Here is an 11,503-nt window from a genome sequence, read left to right on the forward strand (position 1 = left end):
CAAATCCGAAAGAAGACCTGATGGCCAACTTTCACTTGTTCTAGGAACCCACAGAGGACAACGTGAGAGCCATACCCACAGAAGCCAATTCCAAGATTTAACGTATATTAATCTCAATGGGTTTAACAGCATAACCTCAATGAAAACGGTGGCAAAATCATTGACTTATTTTATATATATATATATATATATATATATATATTTATGTACATATTTGAAGGAAGATGTAAGCCATAATCATAGATTCTTGAAATTCCGTGGCTCCAATCTAGGATTATATATATGTATATATCCCAATGAAAATGTAACAGGCACACGAGTTCAGATTTGATCCATGACTTTGTTCATGGATACACATAGTGGGCAAATCATATCATAAAAGTATAATTAAAATTTTAGGACTAAATCTAACCTTTTGAACAATCTAACATTATCACAAACTGATTCCATGATAAAATTATGAACTTTTAATTCTATGTTTTTAATGGTGAGAAATCATACCTTGAACAATTTGATCGCCTCTTTAATTGAATGTACTCTAAACTCTAAGAGAAAAACACCTCTTAGCCTCTTTAGTGATGAAACCCTTCTTAATAAAACCCTAATTTATCTTCTCCTCCACCTTATATTTTAATGCATCAAAGATGTGGAAGTAGGCTGGAATTTAAAACTCACTTGAGCTTATCTCTTTAGTCTCCAAGAAGCCTATAAAACATCTTCCTCTTTTATTTATTTATTTATTATTTTAATTGCCACACTAAATTATATGCACTAAAACTTTAATTTTCTCACCTATTTGTAGCACCACAAAATTGTGTACTCCCCCATTTTACTGCGTACACACATATAGTACCTCAACTCTATATTAAAAAAATGACAAAATAGGGTGATAATCATACAAACAAAATTGGGGTATTACAGCATGTGTTCGGATAGGCCAATCAATGTGATGCACTAGCAAAATTAGGAGCTAAGTTTTCTGCTAGGTATGTTTTCTTTTGTTATCCCACTGGCTATGGTGGTGAATCTGCTGGCTCTTGATACAGCAGCAACATCTTGTAATAGACTGATTTGTGTTGTCGCTTAGTCAACAGTTTTATTTATTTTTGATAAACTTTAGTCAACAGTTTTATAAATGAAAAATAACCGTTCAATTTTATTGGTCGGTGACTTTCACATGGGTGAGTGAATCACTGTCCCTTTACCTATATAGTAATATAGTACTATATATACAGTTCCGCGGCGTATTACCACCGCTATTTCTCACAAATCTACTCTTTGCGAAAACTAGGGTTTTGAGGTTCTGATCCCCCTGATTTCCAGCCATGGGAGGAGGCAACGCCCAAAAGTCGAAGATGGCACGCGAGAAGAACTTGGAGAAGGCAAAGGCCGCTGGCAAGGGTAAATCTTCCTCCTCGCTTTTTCTCAAATTTCCGTTTGTGGTCTTAGAATATGATTCGGAAAATCAAAGAAAATTAGACTTCTTTTATGTCTGAATTCTCATCTTTTGAAACAAGTACCTTAAGTTTTCAGATCATAAACGAACCACACGGTTTTAATTGAGGTGGGTTTTTTCTGGGTAATCGAGATAATATCAAAAATTAGATAATCCGCAGCCAAACGGAGCTTTAACCAAAAAAAAAAAAAAATCTACTTGGGGTCTTTAAAAATTACATGTATCTTGTTGTGCTTAATTTGGATTATCTTACTGATTTTCTCAGGAAGCCAGCTAGAATCAAACAAGAAGGCGATGACAATCCAGGTATTCTTGAATTTTTCATACATTTGATATATCAAAATTTTGGTTGGTAACTGTGATGAGTTTGCTTTATTGTGTGCAAGTGTAACTATAGAAATTGAGATTTGTTGAAGTATTATTTTGAGAGAAGGGAATATGATTAGGAATAGGGTATCAGGGATTTTAAGATCGGTGTCTGCCAATATAGTTAGCTAATTTAGAACCCCATATAGTAGATGAGGGCTACATGATCCAGTACCGGATGGATGGCTGAGGCTCAGGTTGCTAATATGTATATGTTTGAATGAGAGGTTAACTCAAAGTCTTTTCGTTTATCTTTGCCTAAGTCCGAATAACAAACTGTCATGGATATGGTAGCTTGAATTTTATGACAAGATGGCCCAAGTTCCTTTGATGGAGGAGGGATTTCACTCTACTGCTATTGATATTGCAGTATCATTCAAACCATTTATAAATAGTAAATTATTTGTTTTATTTATTTTTTATGATCAATAAATAAGTATTAGCAGGATGTTAGGTTGTTTGCTTGAAAATTGAAGACTCATCTGGAATATGTAGTCAAAGCCAGAATCTTCTCTGATTAAATCCATACTATATTTGGAATGAGTGTTTCCTCGACTCAGAAGGCAGTTTTACTTTATGTAGGAATTAGGTCAATGCATTATTCGGTTTACATTTTAAATATCCAAACATTCTTTGTATCCAAATTCCAATGTTGGTCTCTGACATCTAGGGACTCTTCCTGGTTGCGTGTGTTACTCATGCTGATTTTGTTAAGCTAATGATTATTATGTAAGTGTTTAGGGTAGGGTATGTATTTCCTAAGAAACTGGGGGTCTCAGACCAATCAATCCAATTTTAGATCAAGATTTGTATCTTGGTTCATTTGAGTTAAGTTCTGCTTATTGTACTAATTTTTAATAGTTTGTTAGTTATAATATATTTTGGTGAATCTTGAATGCAGTGCAAGGTGTGCATGCAGACATTTATGTGCACTACATCAGAGGTGAAGTGCAGGGAACATGCAGGAGCAAAGCACCCCAAATCTGATGTTACTGCTTGCTTCCCCCATCTCAAAAATTGAATAAATTGATCAGAGAGAACATCCTAGAGACATGTCAAGAAAATCATCATCTCATATTAAAGCTTTCTACTTTAATTCCAATGAGTCCTAACAATCATGGTTGCTTTCTGCGTATTGTATAATTTGTGTGCTTGAGGTAGTGAGAATGGTTGATACTTGTTTCCTTTTGTTAAAGCGAAACTCAATGTTTTATTATATTATGAAGTATCAATGCCATTGGTCATGAAAGCTTGTTTAGTTATAATGCCCTTGATTATGAATATAAATGCCCTTGCTTATGTTGAAAGAGTTGTCTTACTTGGCCCATTGATCAAGTGCTTGCACTGGATCCAGATATTTTCCAATTGTGAATCTTACTTTGGAAGGTCTGTAGGAGTAAATGGGGTGATGTTATCGTAATGGCACATTTCCTGCCATTTCGATGGCTGCAGTAGTACATGAAGTAGTTTTCTCATGGGTCCTTGCTTCCCTTTGGATACAGCTTGAAACAATTGGGTATTCAGTTTTCTTTTCTCTAGCGTCTATCATGATCATGGATAATTGATTTTCTCCAGTCATCACTATAAGAAAATTGAAACCATTGCTTTCTAGTGTTCAATTATGATTCAAATTGTAACGGTTGTCAGGATATGACCTCAATTCACCAAGTCTTAGGCCATGTTTGGCTCAATTTTCATATCTCAACACTCAAATCTCATTCCTATTTATCCAATTCTCATATTTGTAACACAATTTTCCCATAACTCTACTTGCAATGTGTTTGGATGGAAGTTCTCAATGGATTTTTTAAATCAAAAACTCAACTTTAGGCAAAGTTGTGAGACCCACGAAAATTAGCACTTTGCAAAATGCACATAACATCTAAATAGACTAAATTGAGTACATGCATAGACATTGTCTCTCCACTTTACACCTATTCGCATATCTTTTTATGTTTTAGCAAAACCTACTATTTTCTTTTTCTCTGCCTCTCTTTCTTTGCCCCTCTCTACACTTCCTCTCACTTTGCCTTTGTGTCTCCTCTTTCTCTTATTATTTTTGAATCCGTTATCTAGTAGTGCACTGAAGGAGTTCTCCTCCATTTTCCTTTTGTCTTTGTGTTTGAAATCGAGAGTACAAACCCTCAAGAAGCTCGAGCCCAAATTCGAATACAACCCAGTATCTAGAACATGTATCCCTCCCTCTCTCTCTCTCTCTCTCTCCTTGTTTTTCTCAAAGCTGGCTAATAATGGATGATTTTTATATCATTCTTGGGTTTTGTAATTATGGGTTAGGTGATTTTTATTCTCCCATTGATCCGAATTGTAGATGAGGACCCATGGCTTCTTGCAACCAAAGGAGATGGGATACCACTACAAACTTCATAACACACACGGACACCCAAGAGCAGAGACTGAAGCTACAAATTTTGCAAGAGCTTTCAGAGATGTTGAACTTACTTTTTCGGAATCACAACAACTTACTTTTTCGGAATCACAACAAAATTGAAACCAAAACAAATGTTAAGGGAAAGTGAAAGTAAAGGAAAAGTAAGAGAAAAACAAAAGGTTGGTACATGCACGGTGAAAGAGTCGTTAGTCATCAATTAGTGCTCCGTACTTGATGGTGACAATACATATGGGTGGGATCCATTCATTTGAGCAAAAAATTACAAAATTGTCATAATAACTCTATTTTCATAATTCAGAAACAATAAAAAGATGTTCTCAGTTTCCACTTTCCACAATCCTAACTCAATTTTTTGAGTTATGAGTTATGAAAATTGAGAATGAAAATCAAGCCATACAGATGGAATGAATATGGGCCTCACAAAAAGTGAGTTTTGCTTTATGCAAATTGAGTGAAGAGGGATGAAAATCACTCTAAATTGACTCCTACTATACTGCCTTCAAGAAGCTACACTAGAACCAGTTGTGAATACCCCACCCAGCATGCCTGTGTATGTTACTTGTTAAGCATTTAGTCGTGGAAGATACAAGGTTGCCCATAAGGCCATAACCCTCTCTCTTGGATACTAGAAATAAACAAATTCACAAAAAGCTTGCAAGAATTTCTCAAGTATTATTACCTGCGTAAAGGCATCTGTTTGGTTAAGTGGTGGAGTGATTGCTTCATAAGGATTTAAATTTTCTCATACCTGTCTCTTCCTCTTTATGTTGTTTTTTTTTAATTACTTTACGGTGAGTGCAGATATGATTAACTGAATCAACTTGACACAGGTGGATTAACTGATTTAACTTCATGAATAAATGATATTTTTTAAACAAGAAGCAAACAAAATAAAAATGATCCTAATTATAGGTTGATAATGTATAATTATCCCTTCATTAAATTATAATTTATTAGAAACGATTCCTTATCTAAGTTATCTTATTTCTTAACGTCAACGATATTATCACCATTATTTTATTTTATTTTTTTTGGGTTGGGGGGGGTGGGGGGAATGGCTAGGAGGGATGTATATCCACTAAAAAATATGTTTATACGCAAGTGCACTCCATAGACCATAGTCCCTGCAATGCGATTGAAGATTTTTATTTTATTTTCTTTTTCTTTCTTAGGAACTGCAATGCGATTGATTTGGACCAACCAAAGATCACAATTTTAGTTAGAATAAAAGGTCAATTAATTCTGCTCCAACTCAGTAAAACAAAAATTATTCAAGAATTTCTCTGCTTGCTGCCCCAATGCATGAAGGTAATAAAGAAGGCCTCTCCTCTCCTTCCAAGCCAAGCTTGAAAACATACAGGGAAAGAAAAGGCTAGAATGAGGTCAGTAATGCTTAGTTTACCGCCGGCACCACGTACATACCTAGCAGTATTCACCGACTGAGGGGGGCTGCAAGTGTAGCACTGAAAGTGCTTCAAGAAAGACAGTAATAAAATTCTAAAATATCTGATGCAAAACTAGAAGTTTCAAAACATTATGTTTTATTCAAACGAAACAGGAGACTTAAATCATTTTAGTAACGAGCTCATAGCCAAACTTGGCTGCCTACATCCCGTGCGAGGTGGCCATAAAAGTTTTAAGGGTTTATATAATACAAATTCCAAATAACATGGACTCTAGTTTATACACAAGACTCCATTCAATCAGGCTATTGTGTCCGTATCCTGCTACTTTCTGCTGCCCTCACCTGTGAGAAATATGGATGTGCCTGCGGTACCAACACCAGTACAGCTACATGTTAGTATACCCAATGATGACAATTAGATTACCTACGTTATCAATCAATAACTTCTTTAATAATTAAACATAGAGATGAAGTTGAAGATGTGACTTCCATCAAGTGGAGAGAGAAACAAAGTTGAAGATGTGACTCCTATGAAGTCTACGGTTTTGTCTTGCAGAGAGATCTGCATGTCAGGCAAAGCTCAACTAAAGAGACAAATCTCATGAAAGCTTTATAAATTCCCTCCGACTCGTATCCCTATGCCTGAGTTGAAAGCTTTAAGTGCTCAACCAATGCTCTTGGATGATTGTCAGACAGTGTTGGCCAAACTAAGTTGAGTAGCTAATTAAAATCTAAGTACTAGAATACATTAATGCAACAACTGTTGAATCACCATACCATGAATTGCACCAAGTACTATCACACCCTCTAACCATCCATGCTGCACTAATCTCATAATATGTACTACCACTGAGTACCCTCTACCACCCAACCACTAGAAAGTTCCCAAGGCCTGTTTGGAGTGCAGAGTTCAGAACCATAGCTGGTTTGAATTTGGGGGGTGAATGATTATTATGATATGTAAAGCCCAAAAAAAAAAATGCTGCCCACCAGATATTGAGGCAAAACACTTCAAATATGGTTAAAATATTTGTAGCATGTAATGCAGCACTAAAATTAATTCGAAAAAGAACAATGTTTTGTGTTGATGGAAGGTTGGAGAGGGAAAGAGCGCCAGGGGGAGAGGGGGGGGCTTGACACATCAGAGGGAGAAGTTACAAAAAAATAACTACTCCTTTCTCACCCTAAGCAACACTCCTGCAAACATGTATACTTTCCTCTTGCATGGGGTTCAATGTTAAACATGAATAAATCCATGGGAGGCATAAGTTATGTAATCAATTTATATCAACAAAGAAAAATAAATTGAGAAAGAATGAGCATTGCCAAAGCCATTTTTTGGTTGAACTATAAGACAGATACAATTAGTGAATCAGCTCAATTAGGATTACCATGGCTTCCCTAGCAGTTAGCCTGTCCTGATGATCATACCGTAGGAGCTTATCAAGAAAATCAATCGCCTGCATCAAATACAAGTTAAAAAAACCAACCAATTACAGTACTACTAGTGATGAGCTAAAATTTAATACACCTAAAAGAACAGAAGATAAAAACCTCAGGAGAAACCAGATGCTGATTATCTGCATTAATAAATTTGGACCACGGCTTCCTGCTGTGCCTGCAGAAGAAGGTACCAACAGATTAAAAAGTGGGTGGTGTAACTACTTTAAGGTTGCATGAATTGATTAACTTAATAAAGGGACTTTTTTTGATAATTGGTAACTTATACATGCACCAATGGGACTTTTACACAATAACAGAGAATTGACTCCAGAAAGGTGAAATCATTCAAGCTTACCTCCCAACAAGTGCATCAAGTTGAGGATCAAGCTCTAAATGATACTTATTCAGATACGCATTTAACTCATCAGTCCCAAGTACCTGGAAAGCAAGCCACTAAAATTCATGCAGAAATTCTTCGGGGAAAGAAAAGTATTATACTAGAAAATATATTTTCTCATCAGTCCCAAGTACTGTAGGAGCTTTTCACAATAATTCTAATATATCCACAGAAAAGATAGTGAACAGTAGTAATAAACACAGTAGTTACTAATTTTTCTTATTAAAAATACATGTTATGTTTCCCATGTGACACAAATCTCTCTCTCTCAATGCGAGTGTGTAACAGAGATATCGCAGAATAATAAATTATTGTCTATATATATGATAAATTTAAGATTCCTGCCAAATTAGAATAAGCGCTACCTTTGCAATTTTGACAAGTTGATCATGGTTGTCATGACCATAAAAGAATGGCTCCTTGCGGAATATCTGCATAAGCAGAAAGAATAGTAAGCAAGCAACTATATAATCCTCTTCTCTAACAGCTATTGCACAAGCACCTAAACAACCACATGCAGTTTATATTGCATTTTACATGACTTAATACCAGAGGTATTCTAGATAAAATATTCTTACCATTCCAGCAAACATGCAGCCAAGGCTCCACATGTCTAAAGAATAGTCATAGTCTTGCAAATCAACAAGTAGTTCGGGCCCCTTAAAGTATCTGAAAAACAAGGAAAGTAAATGCTCAAATCCTTTCAGACAGATGAATTTTCAAAATTTGAAGGAAAACAGCTTAAAATGTAATATGCCTTAAAACAATTTTTTTTTTTTTTTTAAAGCATGTAAACCACCCTCTGATCTGTAGATGCAAACACAGCATCATGAACTGATGCTATTGTTGGTTATGGACAGTCAAACTTACACACTACAATTCTGTTTATGTGTGTCCACATAAGTAGGCTTTATAAAAGGATGTATGTTCAAGCATTTGTAAGTAACATCTACTAAATTCCAAAACTTTTGAAGTGGTTTGTAATAAGCATTCTATTCAAGATATTCTCCACATGTTCACGAGTAAAAAATAGGTTTGGACACAAGCAGACACCATATCCTGCAGCAAAATGTTATACAAAGCAATTTCTAATGAAAAATTATCACACATATCAGTAGATGTAACTTTTAGCAGACACATGTTTCGATTTATAAGACTTAGGTCCACATGTCTTCGGAGCATTACCTTGAAGCCACACGAACATTATATTCCTTGCCAGGATGGTAAAACTCAGCGAGACCCCAGTCTATCAAGCGAAGTTTCCGCAACTCATGGTCTATCATAACATTATGAGGCTTGACATCTCTGTGCATTATTCCTTGTGAATGGCAGTAATCTAATGCCTGCAGTTTAAAGTAAAGAGAACTAATTTGGCATTAAAAAAATGCATTTAAAACACCACATTACCTCAAGTAAACAATGGATTTACCAGCAAGAATCATAACTAAGATTTAAGTATAAAAAAGCATAATTGCATTGAAGGGAGAAAGATACAGCAGATATGAAATTTCTAATAGATTCAATGCATAAATCACCTTGAGAAGCTCATATATGTAGTAACGTATGTCATAATCAGTCAATGTGGGGTACAGAACTTTGAAATCTGTACTGTTCACATACTCAAATATCAAGCTAGGCGTTTTTGAGTGCTGATCTCTGACAATATCAAGAAGCTTGACAATATTTGGACCCCCACAAAGGTTCTGAAGTATTTTTATCTCTCTCTTTATCTGCACAAAGATCAATAGAAAGCTCACACTTAACCCTTAAATTATTATCCGATTAAATTACAGCAAAGACCCAAATGAACGACCAAAAAGACGGAGCAACTGAACAGAATATCAGAAGTAATAAAATTGATATTGTAAATCCAACATCATAACCAACTCAAACAGAGCACCACATATTGTCAAAGTAGTCCTCTGGAAAACAGCCAAGCTAACTCATCAAAAATAGAGTAACAATTAAAATCCACCTTCTTTTTCTTAACAGGCTTGAGGATCTTGATTATGCACCGCTCACTGCTATTGACATTTATGCCCTCGAAAACCTCACTGTATTTTCCCCTTCCAACTTTCCGAACAACCTCATAATCATCTTGATCACTGAAAAATACACAGAAAAATTTTCTCAAAAACCAGGAAATCACTAATCTCACAATACACACATCAAAAAATTAAAGCTGCTTCGGCATTAGCTCAAAGCCCCAAAAAACAAGTGAACAACGTTAAGTCAATAATCACTCCCTTCTCGAACCGAAAGACACTAATCCTACAACTAAAAACTTACTCTACTGCCAAAATTTTTAAATGGCTTTATTTTTATGAAAACAAAGCCAAAGTTTTGGTACTAAGGCTCAGTTGTATTATTAAAACAAGCACCAGTCTTTGAATTTTATCAACAAAAAATAATTGTATCCATTCCATACATATTCAATGTGATCCTTGATCAGGTATTCTCACTTTATATCACTAAAATCAAGGAATCCAATCGAGCTAAGTGACGCTACTTAATCAAAGAAACTAAAAACCTTACTTTCTGTTTGGTAGCTAAGAAAAGGGATGGAGATTAAAGAACAATAAAAAAGGGATCTTTACTACATAACTAATAAAAAATTAGATGCTGAACCTTACTAAAGCTAAAAAGCCATAAGATTTTTAAAATCTCAATATTTTTGGTCCCAAAATTATTCTCAGCTAACAAAATAAAGCAGCATGGGACAAATAATCCCCAATCAAATAAAATTTTAGGGTTAAGAAAATAAATTTAAATACCCCCATTGAACGGTGAGAGACTCGTAATCCCAGTACTCTTTGGGGCGAACGACATTGATATCGGCGTAAACCCGGGCTTTCGACATGGGTCGGCGATTCGAACCGGAGATCTCGATGAGTTTTGTGGTATTGGAGGTGAGAATGATGATGTGGCTGTGGCTGTGAGGGAGGAGGTGGGAGTGAGGGGTGCGCAGGATAGGAGGGTGCACGACCGGCGCACGGAAGGCAAGGAGGGCGCACAGTAATAGCAGGAGGCGAGAAAGGAGGAGCAGTAGTGCTGGATTGTTGGTGTTGGTGTTGGTGTTGGGGTGCTGCAGCGTATCTAGCATGTGACACTACACCACTCCATTTACTTACCACGTTGCGCAATGAGCTGCGTTCTTTTTATGTGCGAGTCTGGTTTTGTTTGTTTTGCTAATGGTAAGGGTAAAAAGTTGCTAATTACTCCAAAGTTGGAAAAAATGCATCATGTTTTGTGTTTTGGGTGTATGGTTCCTCCTGCTCACAGCTAGTGGATTTCACGGAAGGTCCCACCAGCTGTGAGTAGGAAGCAAGCATACACTCAAAACAGAATAAACTTTCTCCTAAAGTTGGTGAGTTTTTAGATTTTATATTATGAAATTTTAAAATTTGGATTTTATCTTTTAAAATTTATGTTTCAGAATTTAAATTTTATCCTATAAAATTTGAAAGTGTTTAGATTTTACATTTCAAAATTTGAAAATTTAGAGTGTAAAATCCAAATACTCCTAAAATTTATGAGATAAAATTCAAATTCTGAAATTTTATGATGTAAAATCCAAATACTCCTAAAATTTATGGGGTAAAATTCAAATTCTGAAACGTTAAGTTATAAAATCTAAACATTTCCAAATTTCATGAGGTAAAATCTAAATTTTAAAATTTTAATTTGTAAAATTCAAACTGCCTATACTTTATGGGTATAATTGCAATTTATCCACAGAGTAAATAGGGTTAAGTAATAACAATATTTATACGGGGTTGGGAATTCTTGGGGTATGGTGTTTGGTTCTAATGAGATTGAGAATCTGATGGCGTGGCAATTGGTTATTGGTTCAAAGAGTAGCTTTAGATACTCCAGATTGAAGGCAGGTCACTGTGAATATTCTTTTCATCACTCTCTTTCTTTCTTTCTTTCACTTAAGTCTTTAGCTGCTTTCAATTAAAAATGGTAGGCTAGTAGATAATTTTGTTTGGGCAAGCACTGAAAAGGGAAGACCCTAAGATATCG

General features: G+C 35.5%; 2 protein-coding genes across 2 annotated transcripts; one reads left to right on the forward strand and one right to left on the reverse strand.

Moving 5' to 3' along the window:
• Window positions 1–1,233: 1,233 nt before the first annotated feature.
• On the forward strand, window positions 1,234–3,129 carry LOC126732872 (uncharacterized protein At2g23090). Its single transcript, XM_050435920.1, has 3 exons — window positions 1,234–1,401; window positions 1,722–1,762; window positions 2,724–3,129. Exons 1-3 carry the CDS (start codon window positions 1,326–1,328, stop codon window positions 2,841–2,843), a joined length of 237 nt encoding a protein of 78 aa, XP_050291877.1. The 5' UTR covers window positions 1,234–1,325; the 3' UTR covers window positions 2,844–3,129.
• Window positions 3,130–5,750: 2,621 nt separating this feature from the next.
• LOC126732873 (casein kinase II subunit alpha-2) lies at window positions 5,751–10,652 on the reverse strand. The gene is made up of 10 exons (XM_050435921.1): window positions 10,252–10,652; window positions 9,453–9,582; window positions 9,013–9,207; window positions 8,663–8,820; window positions 8,056–8,146; window positions 7,843–7,908; window positions 7,436–7,518; window positions 7,192–7,255; window positions 7,029–7,097; window positions 5,751–6,000 (listed from the first exon to the last, which is right to left on the reverse strand). The coding sequence occupies exons 1-10, from the start codon at window positions 10,578–10,580 to the stop codon at window positions 5,941–5,943; spliced, it is 1,245 nt and encodes a 414-aa protein (XP_050291878.1). The 5' UTR covers window positions 10,581–10,652; the 3' UTR covers window positions 5,751–5,940.
• Window positions 10,653–11,503: the final 851 nt, after the last annotated feature.

This window comes from Quercus robur, chromosome 6, assembly GCF_932294415.1.
Source record: "Quercus robur chromosome 6, dhQueRobu3.1, whole genome shotgun sequence".
NCBI classification, from domain to species: domain Eukaryota; kingdom Viridiplantae; phylum Streptophyta; class Magnoliopsida; order Fagales; family Fagaceae; genus Quercus; species Quercus robur.